At 32.7% G+C, this 27,801-nt stretch overlaps 1 protein-coding gene across 1 annotated transcript; it reads left to right on the forward strand.

The window, feature by feature from the left end:
• Positions 1-18,404: 18,404 nt before the first annotated feature.
• LOC140446015 (uncharacterized) lies at positions 18,405-26,591 on the forward strand. Its single transcript, XM_072538509.1, has 2 exons — positions 18,405-18,563; positions 23,301-26,591. Exon 2 carries the CDS (start codon positions 23,302-23,304, stop codon positions 26,446-26,448), a length of 3,147 nt encoding a protein of 1,048 aa, XP_072394610.1. The 5' UTR covers positions 18,405-18,563; position 23,301; the 3' UTR covers positions 26,449-26,591.
• Positions 26,592-27,801: the final 1,210 nt, after the last annotated feature.

Raw genomic sequence — 27,801 nt, forward strand, 5'->3', positions numbered from 1 at the left:
GTATCTACAGCAATTTCTTTCAAAATGTTGTCTGGTACCTCTGGATAAGCCAACCGCACTATACGAGCAACATCTGCTTCAAACTCTTGCAAATTTTCACTTGCTTGTTGAATTCTACTTCTTAGTTGCGCCTTGTAGACTTGTTGTAGATGGGCATCTCCGTAACGTTTGTCTAGTCGAGTGAACAAGGTCTGGTAACATTTTTCTTGACCCTTAGGAATTGATCTTAGGATATCCGCAGCATCACCTCGTAAAGCATCAGTTAAGGAAATAGCTTTTTCTTGTTCTGTCCAATGATTAGCTATCACAATAGCTTTAAATTGTGTAAGATATATGGACCAAGAGGACTTTCCATCAAATGGTGGCAATTTGAATCTCATATGATGTGTTATTTTGTCTCTAGGTGATTCTTCTTTCACTACCAGATCTAAAGCTACCGGATTAATTGGTGGTAGCACTTTCGTGTTAGTTATCATGGTCTCGAATTGTTTGATCTTCTCTTCTACGTTGTTTAAATTTTTCTGTATCTGATCGAATGTTTTAGAGACTTCTTCAAATTTCTCATTGTTCTGAATACATACTTCGTCGAATCTTCTAGAAACCTTTTAACTGATCACGTTTATGTGGCATTTCACTTATTATTTGCCAGACATTAGAACAATGAAACAATAAAAGAATATAAACAAAGTGGAAATAACTGACTGGAGGAAAATCAATAATTTAAACAAATACTAAATTACAACAGAAAAAAATACCTCAACCCTGAAATGAAGAAGTAAATAAGAACAACAAAAATCAATAATATATTCAGAAGAGAGAGGACGATAAAAAACAGAAGAAAATAAAATAAAACTAGTATTGCAAGGTATCGTTGAAGACTGTCGCATGAGTACCATAGAAGAAACACAGAAAAAACATTTTGTAGAAGACGATGATTCTAATTTCCTCATGACCATCATAACGATGTTCATGAGGAAAATTACATATTTAATAAGGCTATCAAATTTAATTAATATATTTTTTTATAATTAAAGAAAAAAGCAAATTACTTTGCTATATTCAAAAATTTTACCATCCACTTAATATTTAAATATCTTCCAAATTTTTTCTATCGAAATATTTAAAAGCACAAACCACACATCCGTTCAAATGTGAAACGGGAAAGAACGGGTCACAGGGATAAAACATGGGTGAAATATTTAACACGCCTACAATGTCAGCGACATTTGCCGCTTGATTGTATTAATCATTGATTGTAATTGCTTTTTGAAATATATGAAGCTGAAAATAGTCCTCGAATTAAAACTTTGGATACTAAATATTAAATATGTTTAGAAAATACTGTTATGAATTTTGGAAGAGAATACATTTTTATTAATCATTTGGACTTTTTCTTATTATATTATATTATACAGTGAACGGCTAAATTATGGAATATTATCATTATTTCGAGAACCGTCGAGTTTTGAGGGAAATCCCGAAACAGGTCCATTTTTGTTATAAAGTACCCATCTTATAACGCACATGGAGTAGGGATGACGTCACCGGTGTGGGTGTAGTGACATAACCGTTAATTTTTTTAAATAGAAATTGGTATAATGCGACACATCATTTGAAGGAGAATTTAATTCTCTATTTAACGACATTACATTTTTAACTAAAATATTTTTTTAAGGGTACAAAAACAATTTTTTTTAATTTAAATTCAACTAAATTACAACTAATGATTTAATTCAGAATGTACTTTAAAGTAACCAAATTATGCATAACAATTATTTTAAATTAAATGTTCGAAATGCCATCCATCGGTTCCTGCCATGACTTTCTGAAGTAAATACTTAAAAAAGCAAAAATAAGTAAAAATAATAATGAGCACAAAAAATTATCTCATAAACACTGAAACTTTTGTCAAATGTTAATTCAAGCAAGTGATAGTGGCATAGTTACTGTAATATTTATTGACGTAAATGTTTTGATTTTGTGAATTGTCATCAGTTGTCAATTGTAATTTTTACTTTTGAATACTAAATTATGGCTCACCCAAGTAAAATAGTCCGAAAATTTGGAGAAACTGGGCACGTTAAACATATTCCAAACGCTGGGCGTCCTAAAATTCTTTTTCTAAATTAGATTTAAAATCATTTTATTGTTGTACTATTTTGTTTTCTAAATCGTTTTTTTGTTCTTCTAATTTGTCTATTATAGTAGTGATTTGACTTATCTCTAACTTAAAATTTTCATGAATTTGAGATAAACCATTCATAATTTCTGCTTTTTCTTTTCTATGCTTCTTCTCCTCTTTTTGTCCACGCTTCTTTTTTACCTGCCTATACACGGTTCACAGTTTGTTGATAGCTCACTACAAGTTTAACCCTAATTAGAAAACTGAAATACAGAGAGGATAAGTAATACGATATAATAGTAAAAACCAACCTAAAACTGACGGTTTAAGACGTTTTCGACTAACCCACCTTATATCTGAAGGAATACAATACCTTATAATCCTATTACGGGGGTATTTTGAATGGTTAGAAATGAACGACCAGTGTCGTAGAGTATATGATTGAAACATTTATTTGAACTAAATAAATATATTTTTTAAATTGTACTTATGTAAATTGTATTTTTTAATAAAACTTATTTATTTTATTCAAAAATAAAAAGTTTCTTGCCATTTGTAAAAGATACATTTATTTAATTAAGGAAAAAGGCGCCAAATGTCGCCTGGCAAAATTTCCAATGTGTTTTAAATGTATCCATTATTTTCGAATCCGGAGAAAACTAATAAATATTTTTGAAAAATTTAAACGCAGAATGAAAGATTACATTATTACTCAGGGCAGAAAGTCTGAAAACTTCTACAATGTTTATTTTAATGTGTTATGTAACAGGGGTGAAAATAAAAGAGAAAATATAGTATAATTTTTAATTGAAAATATTGCATGCAAAAGAAACTTATTATTTATTCTAAAAAATATTTCATTTTGCCTTTAAATTTTTCAAAAATGCTTTTTAGTTTTCTCATGATTTGAAAAAAAAATGTATACATTTAAAACACATTGAAGATTTTGACAGGCGACATTTTGCGCCTTTCTCCTTTAATACCTTACGATTACAACTACTATTACTTACCTCATGAAATTACGATTTGAAAACTATTCAAATTCAAAATAAATAGGATCAACTTCGGAATCCGAGTTCTCTTGAGGGTTAATAATTAGGTTAATAATCTCTACGGTCGCATCAATTATGTTATCAAGATCCCACATTTTTTGTTCTTCTTCGATTACATGTCTTACTGCATCTTTCCAGTTTTATTTTGTAATATGTATGTTATAAAGACTCGTATAACAATTCACGTAGAGCTTGTATTTTATATGACGTATTTTATATGACATAACTTTTCATTTGTGCCCAAATGAGTTCAATTGGATTTATTTCGCAGTGGTAGGGTGGAAGTCTAAAGACTGTGATGTTTCGCCTTTCCGCCATTTTGTCAACTACGTATTTCTTGAACTTAGATTTGTGTTGCCGGGCAATTTTTAAAAGTTCTGCTTTTACCATTCCATCTTCGTAAGGCAGATACTTATTCCGCAGCCAGCCAAGAATATCCTGTTTCTTCCACGCATTCGTTAGAAGTCTTTTTACTAGTCGTGAATGATAAGGTGCATTATCTAATACTATAATTGAATTTGGTGGTATGTGTTCAATCATCTGCTCAAAATACTCTTCGAAAACATCAGCTGTCATCTCCTCGTGATAGTCTTTTGTGCTTTTGGAATGAAATTCCAACAAACCATGCTTAACAAATCCTTTTTCACTGCCAATGTGAGAAATTATTAATCTACTGCCTTTACCAGAAGGTGGGGAGATACCAGTAGACCAACCTTCCATAAAGGCTTGCCTGGAGCTTAATATATTTTTATCTGGCCAAATTTTTTTTAGAGTATGACCTGAGTTTACCCACGTTTCATCCTGGTAGAAGATGGGCCTTTCTTCAGCCCGGAATTTTCCTATGAATCTTAGATAATTTCTTCTCCAACATCATCTTCTCCTCCCGGTCAATCAAAGGTGATTTTCGGTCTGATTTCTCCCACCGGAAATTTAGTTCTTTTAAAACTTGCCACAATTTAGTTCGTCCGATATGAGGCAAATCCGGGTCGTCTCTAACTTCTTGTAAAATTTTGTTTAGGTTTGGTATTTCTTTTTTTAAAAAAAATCCATGAATTTTCCTTCGAATACCATTTTTGGCAAATTCATCAATTTCAATAGGCTTTTTCCCTCTCTTTAAGTTTTCGTTTGTGTTTGGGTTAGCTATACCGTGTTTTTTTCTTTCTGATAGGAACCTATATAAAGTTGACTCTCCTACGCCAGTCATGTTGGCACAACTTTCGACTATGTTGCGAACAGTGTTTGTGGGATTCTGAGAAACCAGAGCATCGTGAACATTCAGGACAATAGTCTTCTCTCTTGGCGAATAGACAGACTTACTGACTGTACGCAACAGTACCGGTGTAAAACTTGATGATGTTGATGATGAAGCCATCACAAACAATCCAACAAAACGAGCACGAGCGAAAGGTACGTATATGTTCGTAGGTATATGGAATAAAAAATCACTCACGCACTGCATATAATTCGTAAAAGAAATATTCGAGACGCTAATTATTGCCGTAGACGCGGACACACCGACGAGCCGTAAATTACATGCAATCAAAAACGTACTAAACAAAAAAATTGTTTTCGTTCGTAATAACTTCACCCTTTCAAGTTAAGTTTGGAATATAATTATATTATTAAAAATCTGGGGAATTCCATCTTAATTATCTTGCAACGAATAGTACATTCGGATATGAATTCCAGGTTTTCTAGTAAAGTGATTACACGCGAAGATTAGTATTGAAATATCCAAAGAGATAAGGTATTCTTATTTACAAAATTGTTAAAGGTTAAATTCTTATTTTTATTATTATAATATAATAACCAACATTAGTCGTGAAAGTTTTACTTGTTTTTTTGCTAAATATATTAGTATTAAAATATTATCAATATTATATATAACAGTATTAAAACATTATATTATTATTTAGTGAATAAACACCTTAGAAACGCCTATGATTTACGACCGTTTTATGAGTTTGAGGCATATTTCGTGCTCTCAACAATTTGTGAACAGAGAATACGTTCAAAATTAGTCAATCTTGTATTACCGTTAACAATTACTAAATTGAAACTGAGGAACATTTAATCCAATTCTGCGAACAGCACTCTTTGAAAATTCTAATTCTACCATCATAAAAATATACACAAATTTACCTGGATTCACCAGGAAATACCAAGTAAGTTATAATTATTTATGTTATCACAAAACAGAAAAAATACACATACAAGTCGAATACGTAAGAGTATTAACAGGACCGGATTGCGAAACTGACCACCATATGGTAAGATCAAAATGTTACCTACAGTGTCGACTGCAACCGCTACATCGAAATGACAACCAACCGGCACAACAAAAACCACTGGAAATGAATCCACCCAAATACAATATTGATGCACTGCAAAACGATTAAACATTATTTTTATATACAGTTCATCTAATTTACATACCGTTGCACGTCATTATCATTGACGTCGAAGTTGACATAGTTACCAAAGTATAAAAAAATCCTGAATCCAGTTTAAATCAAATAAGTCACATAATTTATTGCTCATAATTGAAGGGGTGAGTGGATGAAGGGAGTAAGTGACATTTTTTAAGAAAATGAGTTATCCGCATGGACGAAGGTGGTAAGTGCTAAATTAAATTTTCCACTTATCCCCAGCCTTCTATGATTTAAAATAACTGAGATAGCCAGCGTATGAAGGAGGTAATTGACCATACTACTTTAAATATCTAGTGAATGAAGGAGGTAAGTAACAAGATAAAGTACCTTCTTCCTTCATCCATATCACAAAGAATAAAAAGTTTTGAACTACAAGTAAATTCCATATGATGAGATCGTTGCTCTTCCTGAAAATGGAAATGAAGAGGCTCTTAATTGGCCCACTAAAACCAAGAAAAAAATATTTCCACTAAAAGTAAAAGTAACTAGAAAAAGACAGAAAAAGATTAAAGAATGGAAAGCACGAAAACATGCCAAGTGCAGAGAAAGTGGTCTGGCTTACATTTCTAAAATAGGCCAAGTAAAACCCGCTAAAACCGTTAACTCTAGGATTTTGTGCAATGAAAATTGCCGTTACAAGTGTTCTCAGTCAATAACTGTAGAAGAAAGGGAATCAATATTTTCTTCCTACTACAAACTAGATGTAAATGCAAAAAACTGCCTTCTTTTTAAGAGCATTAAAAAAAGGGAACCAATGAGAAAGAAAACTGGAGCATTAAAGCATAAAACTGCCACCTACCAATACAATGTAACTTGTAGTGGCCGGCAAACTACCGTATGCAAACGGGCTTTCATTTCCTTGTTTGCAATCAGCTTGAAAAAGGTTGACCTAATCCAAACTTCAATAAAATCAGGGAAAAATGCTCCTGAACCGGACAGAAGGGGAAAACACGCAGTCAGACCTAACAAGACCCCTGCTGAAGTTGCTGCTTACGTCATTGAGCATATTTAAAGTTTCCCAGCAGAAGAGTCGCACTACTCCAGGCATTGTTATATTCACAAAAAAAATCTTTCACTGCAACTTTCGATCCCTAGAATGCATAAACTTTACCTAGACAAATGCCGAACTGACGGAAGAAATGAAAAATTTCAAATAAAAGAGGCTACATACCGATTCATTTTTAATAATGAATTTAATCTGTCTTTTGGTTATCCCAAAAGCGATACATGTAGCACATGCGATTCTGGCAAAAGTAATGAAGAGCACGCTGAAAATTTCAAATCAGCGTTTGAATCTCAAAAAGCAGATAGAGAATTTGCTAGCAAATCAGAGAACACTGTGTATGTAACATTGGATCTAAAGCAAACTATGCCCCTACCTAGGCTTAGTACCTCGAAAGCCTTTTATTTTAGACAAATGTGGTTTTACAACTTAGAAATCCACATAATAACCAAAAATGTGGATAAACCCGTTTTCTGCACATGGACCGAAAATCAAGCTTCCAGAGGTAGCTCGGAAATTTTTAGTTGTTTTCTACGAACAATCGAAAATATCATCTAGTTTTGTGGACGGACTCGTGTGCCGGGTAAAATAAAAATTTTTTGATGGTATATTTGTTTCAGTATCTTGTGGGCAAAGGCATCTTTAAAACGATTGAGCGCAAGTTTCCAGAGGTAGGACACTCGTACTTAGACTCGGATAGAGCATTTGGACGTATTGAGAAACGACTAAAGAAACATCAAAAGATTTACATCCCTGATGAATATCGTGATGTGATTGTTTCTTCAACCAAGAAAAATATGGTGATAGACATGCAACATCACTTTAGAGACACGGAAAATATTATGAAAACCATGAAACTAATGAATAGAAAAAAAGATCTTCTTAATGAAAAGGTTAATTTCAAAACTGGACTACAGTGGATTCGCGTAGATATTTTTGGATCATACCTTTTTAAGAAGTCTTACGATTACTATACACCTTTCAAAATGGTATATATCCTCAAGCAGAAAAATTTCCCATCCCTTCTACCTGAAGAATTCAACATTCCAAGTCATATCCAAAATACTGGATCCTTAAGCAAAGAAAAGGTAGACAATCTAAAAGAACAGATTTGCTTCATTCCAGAAAGGGATAAGTGGTATTATGAAGCCATCATAGAGCAACAAAAATTTTAAGAAGGTGGTACAATATCCTTAGACTGATTCAAAAGCTGCTTAGAAATTCAGTGTTTGTCAGTCTTTCGTAAAACCAAAAATATAAGTGTTTACTTGACATCCATGTTATTTTTTTCCTAGTTATAGCACTTATTCAAAAGAAAATGCAAATATTTATCCTAGATAAAGGAGGTAAGTTCACATACCCCCTTCATTTTGGCATAGACATAATTTCTAACACAAAAGAGTTTTTGGATAAAAGAGGTAAGTACAAATATATATTTTTCAAATATATATATAAAGTGTTACCAATTTATGCCAAAATCTCACCTTCGTTCGATTGCAGTTACAGTGTATTCCGAACAAATGTTCTTCATAAAAACTCTTTAAAAAGCATTTATACAAATTAAATGAAACATATTATTATTGTATTCCTTTAAGTTAACCTTAATAGAAATCTTTAAATATTATTTCTACGCGTATATAATAAAATATGTCTAGTGGCTGTAATGCCAGTGTACTCGGCAAAGTGATTCTAAAAATGAACACACCTACCGCCCAAATATTTCGTGTTGGTATCATTTGACATCACGCGCTATGACGCGGATAACGTGCAACGGTAAGTAAATTAGATGAAGTATAAGTTACAGTTTAGCCAAAAATTAAAAAACCTGATCTACCCTTCAGTCCAGAATAACTATCAAGAGATAATAAATAGAGTCAATGAAACAGCTTATAAAGTATTCGGCATGATCCTAAAGAACAAAAAGGATACTCCATTGTGGTGGACCAATGACATCGCTAATGCAGTACACAACAAGAAACAAGTAAATCAGTAGTATCCGCAAACAAATGACCCAGTTGATTGACGAACATACTCAAGATCAAACAGAGAAGTAAAAAATCTTCTTCTTCTTTTTCTTCAGCCTTCAGTAATCCAACTTTGGACATAGGCCTCCCCCAAATCAATCCAGTGTCTTCTATTTTGCGCCACTTGCTTCCAGTTGTGTCCTTAATATCACCAGCCCATCTCATTTGTGGTCTTCCTCTGCTTCTCTTTCCTAACCATGGCCTTCACTGTTGTAGGTCGTGGTTCCATCTCTTATCCTTCAGTCGGGCATTGTATCCCGCGAAGCTCCATTTTAATTTGGCAGCATGTTCTCCTGCGTCTTTTACTTTCGTTTTGCTTCTAATCCATTTGTTTGTTTTTTTGTCTATAAGTCTCACCCCGAGCATTGATCTTTTCATCCGTCCATCCTTTCCATTTTTTTTGATCTTTTAATTGATGGGAAAGATCAAAAAATCTAGTAACTAAAAAAAATGTTTCCTGGGAAAGTAAATGCGAAGAGCTCAACAAATATATAGTGTCAACAAGATCAAGAGAAGCGTGGAAAACTTTAAAAAACCTGGGAAAAAAACATCAGAAAGATCTTGGATCGAACATTACTCACAACTTCTGACTGAAACATGACCGCAATTCACAAACACTAGTTCAACCACATATAAAGTAGAATACGATGAAGACGATGAAATAACAGTGCAGGAAGTCGAACCACAAGGTATAGCGAACGAATTATGAAAACATAGCCCACAAGTATTGCGGGAATTACTGGCGTATGTCTTCACCTTATTTTATAAAGGACATGACTTTATATTATTATATTATTTATTTTATTATATATAATTATATTATTATCACAAGAACAGGAAGGGGAAGAAAAAGTTATTCCATATTAACTTATTTTATATTTCAGTAAAACAATGGGAAAGGCTGAACATAATTATTGCCGTACCAGAAAAAATCTCCTAGCTATTACAAAATTCCTAGAATATTTTCATCCTTCTTTATAATAATTAGAATAATTTTCTTTATATGTAATAAAAAAATTTTAAAATTAGAACTGACCATAGAAGTTTGCAGTGGCTGATGAATTATAAAAAACCAGAAGCACAAGTTGTTTGGTGGATAGACACTCCAACAGTATAACTTTAACGTAGTGCATAGAAAAGGGCCTCTCCATAATGATGCAGATATTCTTTCTAGGCGATCCTGTTTAAACGACAATACAGTACTGGAAGAGACTTAAAGAAAAAGAGAACGTAGCCGAAGAAGTAAGTCTCTTGGTAACCACAGTTGAACAGGAAGATCATCAGACGTCTCTGGAAAACTTCAAAAACAGTCAAAAGAAAGATCTAAACTTAAAAGTGGAATACAGTGGAACTGTAAAGAGGTATTGAGCTCTTATGTATATAAGTTATGAATTTTAGTCTTCGGTCGGGGTCATTATCTGAAATTTGGTGCACAATTTTTAATTTGTATGGATGGAATTTGTTTTTAACCAACATTTGATGAGCTGTCCGTTGACTGATTTCACAGATAGACGCAACATGGGCTGTAGAAGAAGTACCATTTCTGGAATTACGTAAATTTTTTTGTCATCACAAATTATTGGTTGACAATATCGTTTGGCATCTTGATAATTACATGTTTTTTTGAACTTCCGAAGAAGCTCCCTTAAATAAGTCCTCGATATAGAGAATTGAAAAACATCAACTTTTTTGACAAATAACCATAGGCGGACGTTAGAATCCTTACCAATTAAATTCGATACTATAATTTTAGTATTTATTGAATTTATTCATCAAACTTAGCTTAAACCCAATCAAAATTAGTATGATTGAACAGGTATGTTCACTAAATTTCAAACAAGATATCACTTTCCATACAGTCCGATTTAAAATTATGGGTCACAGTGGCTCTGTAACGACATCTATCATTACCACGTATCTGTTATAACTAGTTAAAAAGCCTACGTTCGTTTATTTCTTTTCTCTTAATTTTACTATTATAAGTACAACGGTTCAATAGATAGGAGAGGACTTTTGGCTATCACTGTATATAATTTATTCTCATGAAATCAAAAATACAGTAGTGCCAGACTATAAAATTCCAAAAATCTCGAATACCGGGTATCCGGTTCTTTCACAAAATCTCGTCTTGATCGTCTGATTATCTTATATAATTCACAAACAAAAAACATACCGCCTTAACCACAATGCTTTATCATAGGTCACATATGATAATAAACAAGTTATCTGGTTTTCTGGAAGATGTTATTAAATTCCGTATCTCATGTCAACTAACCTCGAAACGCAGATTGGCATTTCGACCCCAGACACCTTTGGCGATAAAAAAATTTGGTAATAATTAGGGATTCGTTAAACAAAATTTGTAGATTGAAAATATTCAGAGTCGGGTATTCAGAGTATTATCAATAATTTTGAAATTTATATAAAATTAATAGGGTTTTTAGACGAAATTGAAGATTTCTTTAACGTTTTTATTAGTTGGTCGTGTTTTACTTTTTCAAAGGCGTTCTAGTAGTCAACGAAACATATACAAGTATCGGCATTGACGTCCATACATTCTTGTACTAGTAAATTGATGGCAAATAGTGCTGCTTCGCCAAACCTTATTACGAGAGAATCCGATTATATAGCTCCAGACTGAACATTCAATTCCCAACAGTATTTCAAACGAATACCAATAACTATCTACCTTGGACTATCGAACAGCCCAAAGTCATTGTAGCGTTAAGTATATATAATAAACATGAAACTAGTCCTATTATTTTTAAAGTTAAACTAAATTCAATCTTACTTCAATCAACAATACAATGAGTGGATTAAAATTTATACAGATGCATCCAAAGGTGAACTTGGCGTTGGAGTAGCAGTGGTAACCCCAAATGACACTTTTCAATTTAAACTTCCTCTAAATTCCAGCATTTATACTGCAGAACTATTTGGTTTGCTTAAAGCTATCAAGCAAGATATTAAAAACATCCCTCGTTGTCTCTAGTCCTTTCTGACTCTCTCAGCGCAGTCAAAGCTATGCAAAATGTATACCCTAAACACCCCATTGAGAACATTATCAGGGCCGAATTAATTAAAGCTCAAGAAAATTTCAGAAGAGTCCACTTCCTATGGAGACTATCTCATATAGGCATAGAAGGGAATGAAGAAGTAAATACTAATACGAGTAACGCTATCACCAGTGACGCATCAGAAACAGAGTGTCGGAGTATCGCAGGCGATCTAAATGTTTATTTAAAAAATAAGGTGTTAAGTGCGTGGAATCGGGAGTGGAATGACTCTAGTTCGAATCAAAAGTGATATTTTTTCATGGAAGTCCACAGCCAGAAGTAAAAGATGCCAAACTATTATTACACGTCTACGACTTGGACACTGTAGGTATACTCATGCCTATCTCTTCTCAAATAGTGAACCTCCAAAATGCGAAACATGCAATACAGTAGACAGTATAAAGCACTTCTTGATAGACTGTCCTAAATATGTAAATCAAAAACATCTTACAATTTGCCAAATAACCTGAAAGCACTCCTCAACAAAAGTTTAGTTCCGAACTATTAATTAGGTTATTAAAAAATGCGAAACATGCAATACAGTAGACAGTATAAAGCACTTCTTGATAGACTGTCCTAAATATGTAAATCAAAAACATCTTACAATTTGCCAAATAACCTGAAAGCACTCCTTAACAAAAGTTTAGTTCCGAACTAATAATTAGGTTATTAAATATGTTACACAAAATTTAACTAAATTAATTGTTACAAATGTTCAATTGTTCACAAATTGTAATTAATTGTTACAATAATTGATTGTCACAAATGTTAAATTTAATATTATTACAAATGGTACAGGAATGTCGCTAATAACCTTTGGGTGGATGCGACTTTGTTTCTTTAAATAAAAAAAAGTGCTGCTTTGGTTACCAAGTAATTTTTGAAATTAAACTGCTTCAATAGACAGTTTCAGACATGACTCTTTTTTGGAAGACTAATAAATACTAATTTATTACTACTAAACATTTATTTGGAATGATTACTGTGGTATATATTACATTAAAGAAGTATATGAAGATTGATGATTGACGGTGTCAATTAATTTTAGAAATTCTGCGAAAATTTCGTCGACTTTTTAAAATTTTTTTAGCATATAAGTTCGCTAATCTTCAAATACCTCTACGATGTATTCCATTACTCTTTTAATTTTGTCTGGTAGGTCCACTATAAGTTTTCCACCCTTATCTGGTATAAGACCTCGTTGTCTTTTTCTTTCGATACGGATCAAGTCCAAGATTTTTTTTTTTTTTGCTTTTACTTCTTTGCTTTTCTTTTTTAATAATATTTGGATGTTTTTATATTGTTTACTGTTTTTGTCATTACGTTTTTTTTCTTTCGTTCATAATATACCAAATTCCTTTGTATATCTTCTCTTTTTTAGCAATTGAAGTATGATCTTTACAAATAAAAGGCAGATATCGTGCAGAGTTTTATATTTAATCTTGCTAAAGTATTTTCCTTCTCAGATTCAGTGGTATCTGAAATGAGCCAAGAAACGTTTTCAAATGAGAGAAAACTAGTTAAGTTGATGGTTGATAAAAAATGTTTATACAGGGTGAGTCATAACTATTGGGACATAGACTAAGGACAGGTTATTTGGACCGAAATATGGCTATTGGGCTAAATATGCCTTAATAAAATGTTGCTGAGAAAAAAGATACAGGGTGTTAAAGTTAATTTTTGTTTTTCGTTTTGTGCTAATAGTTTCCCTGTATATTTATAAATTGCTATCAAAATTGGCACAGAGGCATAATCTTAGACAAGAAATAGTATTTTATTTACAATTTTACGTTTTGTCATAGAGGGCGCCACGTGGATCATTCCTAATGATCAAATTGAGTCTAAACTTTTTCTGATGAAACTTTTTAGTAATTTTTATTAGAAAATATGACGTAAACATCATTTTTACGTAAAATTGGTACTCTTGTTTAAACATGATAATTTCAGCCGTTTTCGATGAAAACGCAGTCGAACTGCTTAGAGTCTTAAAAAAGGATTTCAAATATTATTTCATTTATGAAAAGTATGCTTTGGACTGTCAGATAATTGTTGTTGGTAAATGTCATTTGTTCAGAGTAAATTATTTTTGATGTGACAGTGTAGTGTAATGTTGCAGTTTTTAAAAGTAATCATTACTTTTTTTGATTGAAATGCCTCGTCACAATCATTTTACTAATGAAGAAATGCGAGATATGATTTGCGTATACGCACAAGAAAATCTTTGCGGTCGCTCGGCAGCCAGAAGGTATGGAATGTTATACGCAAACAGAAGGCAACCAAATCACAAAACTGGAGGTGAAGGTGGATGATGAGAGTTGGTATGCAAGTAACGATTGGTATGGGTGGGTTTTTGATGAACAAAGTGATGAAAATCTTAAGATTGGTTTTTCTTTATGATATCGTCGAGAAACGGTAGGGATGTATCAGTTTTCACCTCCATCGTGAACTTGATACTAGGATGTATGCCATTCAGATGGGTTTAAAAAGACACCAAAGCATCTCTGCCATGGGGTCAAATAACGAATGTATCGTCAACATATCGTAGCCAACATGTGGGATTGAGCATTGATGTGGATAGTGTTCGGGTCTCAAAGTCTTCCATTAATTAGCAATTACTGGAGATATACGTATTTTTACAAGGAAACTAAATTCCTGTAGGTAGCTGTATACCATGTATCACAATCCGTGGACAATAAAAGAGTCTGTAATCAAAAAATCAAACTCCTTTGAGATGTGGTGCTACAGGAGAATCCACAGAATATCGTGGACTAAAAAAGTAACTAATATAGAGGTGTTACAAAGAATGAAGAAAGAATGTCAAGTCATAAAAACTGTTAAAATTAGAAAGATTTCATATGTGGGTCATATAATGAGGGGCGAGAAGTACGTATTACTTAGGTTAATTATGAAAGGGAATATAAGGAAAGAAAAACCCAGGACGACGTAAAATATCCTGGCTAAGAAATTTAAGAGAGTGGTTCGGTTGCAGCCCATTAAAATTATTCAGAAGCGCGGCCAATAAAATTAAAATAGCGATGATGATTTCTAACCTCCGATAAGAGAAGTAACCTGAAGAAGAAGGAGGAGATAGTGGGGAGCTTATTGGGCAACCATTTATTTGTCATGTAAGTATTTGGAATGAAAACGAAAACAATACTGACAAGGACAAAAAACTAAAGGAAAAACCCTCAAAAATTGTTGGCAAAGCTTAAAAGACTGTCAGAAGTACTAATGGAAAAGAAAACGAATTAATAACATAATTTAAAAACATCAAATTGGATATACTTGTTATAACAGAAACCAAAAAAAGGAACAGCGGACTAAAAATGACAATGGGGATTAGTTGGACGATTTAGACCAGAGAAATATCTAATAAAAGTATCTAAAGCGACTTCGAGGTATGAAAAAGAGATATTAAAAGCGTCTACATTAGAAAAGACTTTCTAGATTAGAAAAAATTAAATTACTTTTAATTAAAGGTAAAATTAAAAATCAAATTAAAGGGGAAAAGCTATCTTAGAATTCATCAAGAAGAAACAATTGAGCTGGTGGGAATGGATAACAACAGATAAGCCAAAAAAGTATAGAAAGCTAAAACAACAAGAAAAATAAAAAAAAAATGCCAAGAGTAACTTGGAACGACAGAATAAATAAAATATTGAATAAAAGTGGAGTGGTATACAGTCTATCCGTTGGAACTTTGCACAAATATGACTTTATTCACGAATTATTTTTAATATCACGTCTCTTTCCTACTCATAGAAACTATATTCATGGACTTAAGTCTCTTGTCCATAAAAAACAGTATACATTAAACCAAGACAGCCATAGGACGGTAGTCGGTGATTGATTCACCTACAATCATTTACCTTTGTTTTGACAACGTTTGTGGTATGTTTATAAATTATTTTTGTGTCATTTAAATATTCATTCCTTTTTCGTACTTTGAATATACACATTTTTACAAGGAAACCAAATTCCTGTAGCTGGCTGTATACCATGTATCACAAAAAATTTATTTAAAAATTTCTTTATAAAAGGTATAATATTAGAGAAAAGCCCAATAGGGTTTTTAATGTTATATCGTTTGTGGATCCCAGACACCTTGTTTTTTGAAAAAAACTTTATTATTTGGATTTACTTGCTTACTGGCAGGAAAATACTGTTAACCCCTTCAGGCTTAGTGGCTCCACGGTGGAACCACCTTTAAACAAATTTTTTCCTAGTGCCCGAGTAATCGTACGCTGGGACCACCAGAAGGAATGCGATGTAGACGTCGTGTATTTCACTTCCCACGCGATAACAAAATTCCAGGAGCAGTTGTGCACATTGTACATAATACATTTGGCGCGCTCACAGTAGATGTATTTATGTATTGCCGTATTAAGTCTTTATGAACTACGTAGATAACTAAAGGAATTTTGATATTGTGATTGGTGGTTTCAATAGGTGCCACTAGGCCGATCAGTAACTAATAGGTATGTTTTGTTACAGAGTTCCAAAATGAAAAGACGTCTTGATTTAAGTCAATTAACAAGTCATGATGCTTACGATTTACTAGCAGATATCCCATCGGAGGGATCTGATGTATCCGATTATAATGAGAACGAGGATGAAGATTTTGACATGACTTTGGAGTCGGCTGTTTTAGATGAACAAAACGATATTTCAGACAATGAAGATGTTGCGCATGACAGTGACTGTGGTGAAGACGCTATTCATGATGAGTTAAAATGGACCACCGACCCAAATAATGCCGCTCAACTCCGTCCTTTCTCAGAAAAGGTTGGACCAAATGTTCCTGATACTATAGAGACTCCTCTTGATTTCTTCCTTCATTTATTTAGTGAGAACCTGTTGAATACACTTGTTCCCCAAACTAATTTATATGTAATCCAAGAAAATAACAAAAACAACACTCCTACAACACTTGAAGAAATAAAGTGTTTTTTTGGGAATAAACCTTTTGATGGGTGTGAAAAAGTTGCCCAGTTATAGAGATTTTTGGTCTGCAAATTTTGTTATCAGGGATCAGTTTATTTCTTCATGTATGTCGCGTGACAGATTTGGATGGTTGCTTACTCATCTTCACATAAATGACAATTCATTACAACCTGAGAAGGGTAATGGCAACTACGATAAACTCTACAAAGTGCGGCCATTTCTAGAGGAACTTTCAACCACTTATAAAAGCTCATTTTATCCCAGCAGGCAACAATCAATAGACGAATCGATGATAAGGTTCAAGGGACGAAGTAGTTTACGCCAATATATGCCGATGAAGCCCATAAAAAGGGGATATAAGGTATGGGTACGTGCTGATCAGTCAGGATATGTTTTACAATTCCAAATCTACAAAGGAAAAGTAAACGATGTAAGGGAACAACAGCTCGGGGCAAGAGTAATAAAAGATCTTACAAGAGATTTAGTTAAGTTAGGTAAATTAACTGCAAACAATTAGAACAAGATTACAACAAATATATGGGTTATGTTGATAAGTCTGATGTGTTAGTTTCTTGCTACGAATTGGATAGAAAATCCAAAAAGTGGTGACATAGAATTTTTTTTCCATTTTGTTGACCTATCATATTATAAACATATAAACTCATATAATTTTCAAACCATCAACAACTGGTAAGAGTATGTCTTTGAAAGAATTTAAAATTGCTCTGACCACCGGTTTGATTGGAGCAGACCCCCAAATGCCTATTTTCAAAATGCACTAGTAACAGGTTCAAAAAACAAGTTCCTCTAGAAATAAGAACTGACAAAGTAGCCCATATGCCTCAGCATGGAGCCAAAGTACGTTGTACATACTGCAGTACCAAGGCAACTCCTCGTCGTACAAGATGGCACTGTACTACATGTCAAGTAGGTTTATGTCTATCTGAAAAAAAAAAATTGTTTTATACACCAAATGAGTTTTTCTACTACCCTTTATTACTGTGAATTGAACGCTATTTAATTAATTTTGGCAAACTGCAAGTCATGTTACAGAGATGGACAAATTATTAAAAAGTAATATATCCGAAAAATAAATTTTTGATTGTATAGGATGCTGAATTAGGTATTTAAAATAAACTGTGTTTTTACCCAGCTTAAAAGTTTTCTATTTTTCAATTTATTATACATAGGTTTCTTTATTTGACTTTTGTTGTGTTAATTTTTGTATGTACATGTTTTTTTTTCAATTTAGCTTGATAAGGTGCATAACCTGCATTTAATCTTATAACGTTTATTACAGTTTTAGTGACTCTGTATGAATAATACCCATTACGAGGCTCATAGCTTTTCGATATTGAATTCATTAATCTCGTCAACAGGAATAAAAACAAAGTCATTAATTAATTCTAAAAACTAGATTGAACCAGAATTAAAAACACTGAATAAACAAAATGATCAATATAATGAAGCTTTAAGTTTTATTTTCTTTATTAAGTTTTTAGATCATAACCCCCATATTTTTTAATTTGCAATAAAAATACTTGGAAAATCACACATATACATATATATTAAAAAAAATTAACAAAAATTTTGTTTATGAACTTCCTGTAATAATCTATTTGAGTCTAGGCGTACAAGCGTAATTTTATCTACATTTATATTCTCATAAAGTATGTAACTATCTAGTTGCTGCATCGATAAATTCTTTTAACTGCTTACACAAATGCAAATTGTTTTCCCCAAATTGCGATTCCGAGATTTTTGTTACTCACTAATCTTTCCCAAATCCTTTCGAAACGACGACCCTGAAATTTCTAATTAATTATTGTTTGTAACTGGTTATCATTAGCACTATTTAAAATAAAACCCGAACGATTTTTTTGGTCTAAACTGTTTGCAACTTCAAGTGGTAATCTTGGGGGAGCGAAAGGTGAGTGAGAATTTTCTTAATACTTTTTTATCATTAAGTTTGTAGTGGAATTCGGTTATTTTGCAGAAGTGTTTTAATTGTGTGTTGCGTTGTACGGGATTTGATATCTGCGGTCAATTTACGTCATAGATAAGATAACTTGATCTCCATTTTCGACGATGGATTTGTTCACATAAATTTTAGTTTATTTAGTTTTTCTATATATGATAGGGATTATAGAGGAATCGATGTGCATTACAGGTATAACTTCGTCAATATTGAATTTATAAATTTACATCTTCAAATAGTAGACAAATAAGCTGTCTTATATTCTTATACGATTTTTACACTTTTTCATATATACATATATATATATATATATATAATATATGTACCAGACCAGTTGTTTGGTCCCTTTGATTTGTTACTGCTTCTTATTTGGATATTCCAGACATCTATTTGAGTATCTTTTTATTTTCGTTATTTATTTTCTTCTTTTTAATCTTTTTTTTTAAATTTTTTTTTATTTATTTGGCTTCAACCACTTAGGGTTATTAGCATAAGAAAAATACAAAAAGTGATAAAGACATACATAGGCATATACAAAATATTAATTATATAATAATGTATACCATATATATTTTAATTATTGATATATTGCATTAAATTTTTTTAAAAAAGTTTATAGATTACAAGAATTCTATCAAGTCAGCTACGTATTTAGATTCTCCTGGAAGTTCTTTTAATGTTTTTGGAATGTGTTTCAACTGTGTATATTGGACAGTCAATCAAAATGTGTTTCATTGTCACTTTACATTCACAAACAAAACACACTGGTTCCTCTTTTCTCTTCAACAAGTATTCATGTGTTGTAGAAGTGTGTAATAATCTGAGACATGTTATTAGGACTTGATGTTGTCGCTTTGGAGGCCAGAAATTTCATGGAAGGACAAACGATTTTATTTCTATCAATTTAGTGGTGCTTCTATTCCATTGGTTTTGACAAACATCGTGCAATTTTGCTTTTAAGTAAGGTTTTAAATCTAAATGAACCGTTAGATTTTCCACTGATGCGGCTGTATTGGTTACTGCGGACCTAGCTAGACTATCTGCCTTTCCATTACCATCTATTCCAACGTGTGACGGTACCCAGAGAAACTCTACTGTCAAATTGTTTTGGTATATACGGTATAAAATTAACTTAATCTGCTATAATTTAATCTCGTTTTAACTCTTTCATCCTTAATAACTTTTGTTAGTCAATTTTTTTTACCAGAAAAAATAGAAAATTTTTCTGGTTTTTCCTTCCAAATTTTCGTAGCTGTTTTACTTTGGATTTCTTTGAATATATTTTTTTTTCTGATCACTGCTTGTTCTTCTGCATTATGTTATATTATATTTTATCTTCTATATTTTTTTTGACTTACATATTATTAGTATATTTCTTCTTAACGTTTTGTATATTGACATATTTCTTGATTCCACCCATAAAGTTGGATTTTTTCGGCTTTTCGGAAAATAAAGTACATACTTCCATGATAGATTCATGTAACATACTTGAATTGTCTCGTAATTTTAGTTAACTTTTTTGTCGATATCATTTCTTTTATTTATTTTGTTTAGTCCTTTTTTATAGAAATTTATCATGGTTTCAAATTTTATATCACACTATTCAAACTATTATCGTCGTTCTTGGAGCTTTTTAAATTCGATTTGGACATGACTGATTGCACAGTTTTGCTTTCCTGTCACAGATTTGAATAATAAAACAATATAAGAATAATATGACAATCTTAAAAAATTTGGAATATAGACCGTCGAGTTTAAATAGAGAAGTTCAGCCACAAATTTATCCCTTATACCTTTGAGAGTACTAGAAGATGAAATCAAGGAGAGAAAAATATGAAAAAAATGTCGAAAAATCTGCAGGAAATTGAATTTTCTTTTGTAAGGCAAATTGCATGTACTGCGACAAACGGTAGCTCGTGAAAACGAAAAATTTTAACTTGTTGCCGAAACTAAGGAAAATTCAGTTTTTAGAAAAACGAACCTAGTTCAACTCCAAATTTGTTTTCCTTTTTGCTTATCTCATATGACATTTTCAGTGGGTACACAAAAAAGAATAAGTGATAAAATCGTGGTTGAACTTCGTATTAAAATCCAATGATCTATGGAATATAGCATAAAATTCAAATCAACAAGCTTTAAGTGTACAAGCCAAAGTTGCACGCCTACAATGGCGTTGTTTTTTGTATAGATTGGCGTTGTCAATCTCTTAAAGCCTCCCTTGAGTGTATCTATTCATTTTTGTATGTTGATTTTGGCATCCATTCGTGACCAGGCATTCGCTTGACGTCATTAGTTTATTTGGTTTAAGGTCTGCCTCTATTTCTCTTATTTGTTCTTGGTGGCCATTCAATAATTCATTTCGTTTAACGGTTGACGATGTGTCCTACCCATTTCCATTTTAACATGGCAATCTTTGTGAAAAGAATGTGAAATTCTCATGACCGTCAAAACTAAAAAGTTGGAATATCTAGGACATGTAATGAGAAATTAAGAACGTTACGGCCTTCTTCAGCTGATTCTCCAAGGGAAGGTAAATGGTAAGAGAGGACCGGGAAGAAGACGCATTTCCTGGCTTCAAAATTTACGAAAGTGGTATAACACGACTACCACTGAACTGTTCCGCGCTGCAATAAACAAAGTAAAGATAGCCGTGATGATCGCCAACATCCGGAACGGATAGGCACTTTAAGAAGAAGAAGAATCTTTGTGGATTACAAACTTGCAAACGGTGAGGTTAATGTTGAGCCTTCTCCGTTCCATAGCTTTCTGACTCACTTGGAATTTGTTGACTACGTCGTTGTAAAAAGCCCATGTTTCAGTACCATATGTTAGAATCAAAAATTTGCAACGTATGCTGCATCGTAACCATGACAACGACAATGGGAGTATGCGCGTTGCAGACATTGTTTATGTCGTCATTGCTTTTGCCTTGGTGTCGCCTTCGTATCGCCTTCGTGCCGCCTTCGCCTTCGTATCGCTTTGACTGTCTTAGCCTTATTATCAAATAATAATCCTCTTCTCCTAAAATCCTTTGCAATATTATCGAGGATCTTGAAAACTATCAATCACATGGAAAAGTATCGAAAGAATCGAGTATATACTCCATTCCACGAATATACGACTGTTTTAAATTCGCTTTAAGGTATCGATTCAAATGGTCCAATGTGCTGAATTGTACAATAGTAAATTCTCCCCATTTTTAAAATACTGTTATGACAAATATAAACCTTAGATTTAAATATTAAGTTATGATATAAATATAGAGTTAATAGTTTATAGATCAGTAATTCAGATTTTGAAGTATATAATTACCATCATTGAGTTTAGTATTTTAAACAAGTTGGTTTTTGAATTAAGTTATTTAAACGAAGCGTAACAATACTTAAGTGATCAAATAGTGTAATTTATTTAGTAGAATAATCAATTAGTTAAAAAAAAACAAAAAAACTTCCTTATTCTCTTATTCTCCTAAAACTATCATCAACGATCAGATTCACAGCCATAATCAGTCGGCGATATATGAAACTGTATATAAATCAATAGCCGGTATGTTATACCCGATACTTTCGGGTATAATAATAACTTCTTCTTTTAATATAGGTAACCAGATTCTACTACATTCTGCCGAGGAATTTGCGACACAATTGGTCTCATTTAGCATAATTGGAGCCGCTTCTTTGATTTTTCTCTTTTTACCATCCGTTTCTTTTAGGACTATATTTGAATCATTCCATTGAATCCTATCTTCATCCCATGCGTGTTTACATATTTGAGATATATCAAATTCTCTATTTTTAACATTAATCTTATATTAAAAATAGAGAATTTGATAGATCTCAAATATGTAAAAACGCATGGGATAAGGAACATAGAATTCAATGGAATGATTCAAATATAGTCATAAAAGAAACGGATGGTAAAAAGAAAAAATCAAAGAAGCGGCTCTAATTATGCAAAATGAGACCAATTGTGTCGCAAATTCCTCGGCAGAATGTAGTAGGATCTGGTTATCCATATCGAAAATGGAAGTTACTAAAAGGAAAATACCATTATTAGTAAGTCAGTAACATATAGAGCATACATCATTTATGTTTTTTAAATAACAAACATATAAAATCAGAATTTGGTGTTTATTAAAGGTAAACTAAATGCACGACCAAATACTTACCATGTCGGGATAGTATTATCAGGTTTCTTTCCTGGCTTTTCCCTCATAATTTACTATGGAATCACTAACAGGAGAATTTTACTGTCATCATGGCATGTATTTGTCTTTTTAAAGACGAATTACATGCTATGATCTTTTCTGATGCATATTCTCAAGTTAAAGTTGATTTCATATAATCAAATGAACTATCTTATAAGTAAAGTCGTCCTAGGAGCGCAACTCAACAATATTGGCAATATCATTTTAAAGTCGTCTACTTTAAAATGTATAATGTATGTCTGAATTGTCAATATAAATGAGTCAGATAAAATTAAATTATTAGACGAATTTTTCACTAAATAACAGAAAAATAAAAATTTGTTTAATTTACTAATGTTTGTATTTTGAGAACGATTTCCGAAGTGGAAATTGAAACGTCAATAAACGTAATTTAACCTTTAATTCTGGCTTATTCCCATTTAAATAGTAATTACATTATATTTATCTTTATTAGTTACTTTATAGAAATTTTTTGATTTCAGAATGAAGCAACTACTCTTTGTCTTAGTTTCCATAGCCATTTATGGCACCCTAGAAGCCGCAACCTGTGCTAGACCCAATCTCAACCGTGCCAATGTCTACATCTACAGTTCAATAGGAAAAGTTCCAGTTAGAGTCAGCAGATGCCTCTTCAACGACACCAAGGATGCCTACTCCGACATTTCAGATAACTGTGTAAAAGCTTTCCAATCCGGAACCTTCATCGATAAATGGCAGGATAAGAACGTGCTTGCTGAGAAGGGTTCTCCGATTGTATTGGAAGAATACGTTTCTAAGGCTGATTTAGTAAAGAATGAAATTGTTCTCAGAACCGGCAAGGTTTGCAGGTACGATAGAGGTTTCTGTTATGATCCAACTGAAACTAATACTTATGCTGTCGTTTGGGAAATTCTTGACAAGTCCAAAGTTCAATGTCCTAATCAACTTTACAAGGTATTCCAAGGAGATGTTGATTTCTGGGAATTCAAGGAACAACGTCTCAACTATTTGTTTCACTATGATCCACTTGATGACAAAGCTTTTTACTTGAGTTTAGAGAGCAAATCCCAGTGTCAAAACACAGATGTTTGGTACACCGAGGAAGGTTACATTGTTTCCGTTAAACCTCTTAAATCCAAAGACATTGATCCCAAAGGATTGGCTTTGAAAACCAAAGGAGGAACCAAGGGAGGAGTTAAGGGAGGAGCCATTAAGGCAGGAGCTGGAGTAAATCACGATTACTTCACCGTCAGATCTAAAAAAGTTGTAAGTGAAAATGTTTTAAAACATTGTGACATTAAGTCACTCTCATTTGAAGAATTGATCGAAGCCGTCGACTCCGACTATTTACAAAACCCCCACAACTTGCATCTTATTTTGGAACGTTACTACAACCTCATTATGGACACAAAACAAGAAGTTATCGAACTAATCTATAAAGAAAGTACAGTAAACATTACAAAAGAATTAAAACAACAACTTATTATTCTGAAAGAACTTTTAGAAAAGACTCGCGTAGAGGTTACTCAAATCCAAGAAACTCTTCTCGCTGCTGGTGACCTAAAAGGAATAAGAATTGATGTAGATAATTTAGCTAAACAAATCGCTTTATTATTAAAGACAAACGAACACTACGAAGAAATCATTAAAGAACTTTATGCATCTATTGCAAAGAACACACTTTTGATTAATGATCAAAGTAAAGAAATTTCATCTCTCTATGAGAAAGTAGAAAAAATTCAACAAATCATAAACAAACAACTTCCTGAATTTATTACAAAACAAGAGGTGTACGAAAAAATTGCTCAAATTGAACAAGATTTTCACGGAAAACTCAGAGATTTAGCCATGAATGTTACCATGCTTATTATGGAAGGTGCCGGTGGCGGGTCTGGTGTAAAAGGAGGACCAAAGGCAAAAGAAGAACTTGAAGGACTTGTCCTTGAGAAACTAAAAACTTTCAAACTTGATCAACTCGAATCAAAAATTGACAGGCTTAGAGAAAAGATTGAATTAGAACTAAGCCAATACAGATATGAATCATATAGTAACTCGACTCTCTTAGAGGAAAGAATTTTGAAGAAGCTTGCCGAATTGGAGGCTAAAAACCAACCAATTTTAGAGAGGTTGAACAAGTATGAAGAACAAATCAACAATTTGTTTAGCGAAGTCAAAACTATTAAAGAAAATGGGGAACACTTTAAAGAATCGGTAGAAAAAGTTTTTAAAGAATTTGACTCTAAATATGAAAGTATTTTGAAAACTTTTGGAGACTATGAGAAACTTATTAATCAAGTTAGAAGTGACTTGAAAGTATTAAGTGAAAAAGAAATTGACTTTACTCCAGCTATTGAAAAATCCAAACAGTTAATACAGGAAGCCTTTAAGCCAAGAGACATTCGACTTGAAACTTTAGAAACTCTTGCTGTTAAATTGGAAGACAGTGTTGAAAAGAGCGAACAAGATTTTGAAAACTTAGAAAAACAAATTAAAGGCCTCCAGGATTCTTTAACTCGTATCGACTCAGTTAAAGAAGAAATTTCAGAAGTGATTGATAAAAAATCAGCTCAATGCGAGAAGAACCTCTCTGATTTGAAAGAAGTTGTAGAACAAGTATCTGTACAGCGTGATCTTACAGACAAAGATCTTCAAGCCAGTAAAAACGCTGCAAAAACAAGGTTAGATGAAGTATATGAGGAATGTAGGTCTTCCATTGAACATATTAATAGCACTTTGGGAGAAGACAGACAATTAATTGACAACATACAGGTTGAAGATGTTAGGATCAACGGTGTTATTGACGATTTAAGGAAACAAATTGGGGGACACAAGGATTCTATTTCAAAACTTGAAAGCCTCATATTAGAAAAGAGTTCTGGATGTGAAGCTACAGGCAAGCAAAACCGCGAGCTTATTGATGAATTAAAGACAAAGGTAACTGAATTGTACGATATCGTTAAAAAACAAGAGGATTTGATTCTCGAATTAAAGAAATCAACTGAAAAAGCTGCCGTTACTCAAGGAGGTACTAAAGGTGGTACTAAAGGTGGCACTAAAGGAGGAGCAAAGACAAATTACTACAGTCAACAATCTCAAACTAGCCAAGACTACGATTACGACAATGAATGGAACAATGGTCAAAAGATTGTCTCACAACAAACATCTGATGATTGGGAACAACAAAGCCAACAATACGGTGGAGATGGTTATGTTAAAACTACAAAGACTGTTGTTCATTCTTCGATACCTGATCACAGCCACATCCACAGACAAACCACTCACAACTCCCACTCACACTCCTCGATAGAAGAAACTGACGTCAACATGATTATTGAAAGACAAGAAACTGAAATCAGTCACTTAAGAACAGTTCTCGCCAGCGCTCACGTCAGTTTGGATGCTCATGAGCATAGAATTGACGACTTAGAACTGAAGATTGATCAATTATTGCACAAACTGGTTCACGTACAAAAAGATCTAGAAGGTGATGTCCATACCATGGATATCAGAGTCGATGAACTACACGAAGAACTTGTGCATTTGGAGAGTGACTTAAGAGGTTCAATTGCAGGATGTTGCAATCACGGACAGCTTGTAAGTCATTCCAACGTCAAGACATATACTAGCAGCTATTCCGGTAGAAAGCATTAAAACCTCTATAATAAAATCATTTCAATAGGTTTAATATTTTCACTTTAAACAATTATTTATTTGTTAAGGTTCCATCATAAAGTGATATTTTTATATAAATTGTACAATAAATCTTAATAAAAAAATAAACTAATTTTATTTGATGGAAGATTTCATGTCCTATCTTCTTCTTCTTCAGGTGCCATCTCCGCTACGGAGGTTGGCAATCATCATAGTTATTTTATTTTTTAAGGCAGTAGCTCTAAATAGTTGTTTTGAACTGCATCCAAACCATTCTCTCAGGTTCTTGAGCCATGAAATTCGTCTTCTTCCGATGCTTCTTCTGCCATCTATCTTTCCTTGCATTATGATCATGTCCTATACAATTTTTAAAATATTATCCTAAAGCTATTTTTTTGTGGCAATTTAAAGTAATTACTATTTTAATGGGAATAAGCCACAATGTAAGGTTAAGATAAGTTTATTGACGTTTCAATTTCCACTTTGGAAATCGTTTTCAAAATACAAACCAGAACGATTTCCGAAAAGGAAATTGAAACGTCAATAAACTTACTTTAAGCTGCAATTGTGGCTTATTCCCATTAAAATAGAAGAATTTTTTTAATATATAACAAACATGTCAATCTAAAGATTGACTGTTGATAAAATAAAACATGTTGGCAGATATAAATAAGCACAACATTAAAAATTTAAAAAGTTTTAGGAATTGACAAAGTAAATAGAGCAAATGAAAGAATAAATATGACAAAAAGAATCTAAATAGGTGCTGCAGAATTAATAATCTAGATATACGGAACGTAATATAAAAAAAAATCATATAAAAAGATAGATATATATTTGTTCATCATCATTATTACCCGTTTTGCGTCCTTTCTAATATAGGCCTCTCGTACATAATTCAATTGCATATTCGATCGTGAGTACCTTAAATCCAATTGTGCTGGATACTTAATGTTGTCTATGATATGACTATCTTTTGATCCATTCTAAAATTTTCTTTTATCTTACATCTTTGACTCTGGTAATTCAGCGTTGTAATTCTTTTAACTGCGTCCGTAATACTAGTTTTTCTGCTAACTACTTAATGTAAAACTATGTCTCTGGGCGATATATTAAACATTGATTTTTGCTCTCTATTGCTTTTTATTACACCTGTATATTATTGATTACTTTACTGGCAAGGGTTAATCTTTATGATCCACGTGGGAGTGGAAGAGCATACTGATCAAAGACCTTCCTTTTTTACATGGGAATAACTGATCTAAAGCGATCCCTTAGTTTTCCGTAAGCTACCATGTTAGTCCTAGTCTTCTATTTAACTCGGTTGTTTAATTGTCTCTTCCTTATTTAATA

The sequence above is a fragment of the Diabrotica undecimpunctata genome, chromosome 7 (assembly GCF_040954645.1).
Source record: "Diabrotica undecimpunctata isolate CICGRU chromosome 7, icDiaUnde3, whole genome shotgun sequence".
In the NCBI taxonomy this organism is placed as follows: domain Eukaryota; kingdom Metazoa; phylum Arthropoda; class Insecta; order Coleoptera; family Chrysomelidae; genus Diabrotica; species Diabrotica undecimpunctata.

Bases quoted from the DNA above. Each gene is read 5' to 3' on its own strand.
- LOC140446015 (XM_072538509.1), top strand. From the start codon at position 23,302: ATGAAGCAACTACTCTTTGTCTTAGTTTCCATAGCCATTTATGGCACC.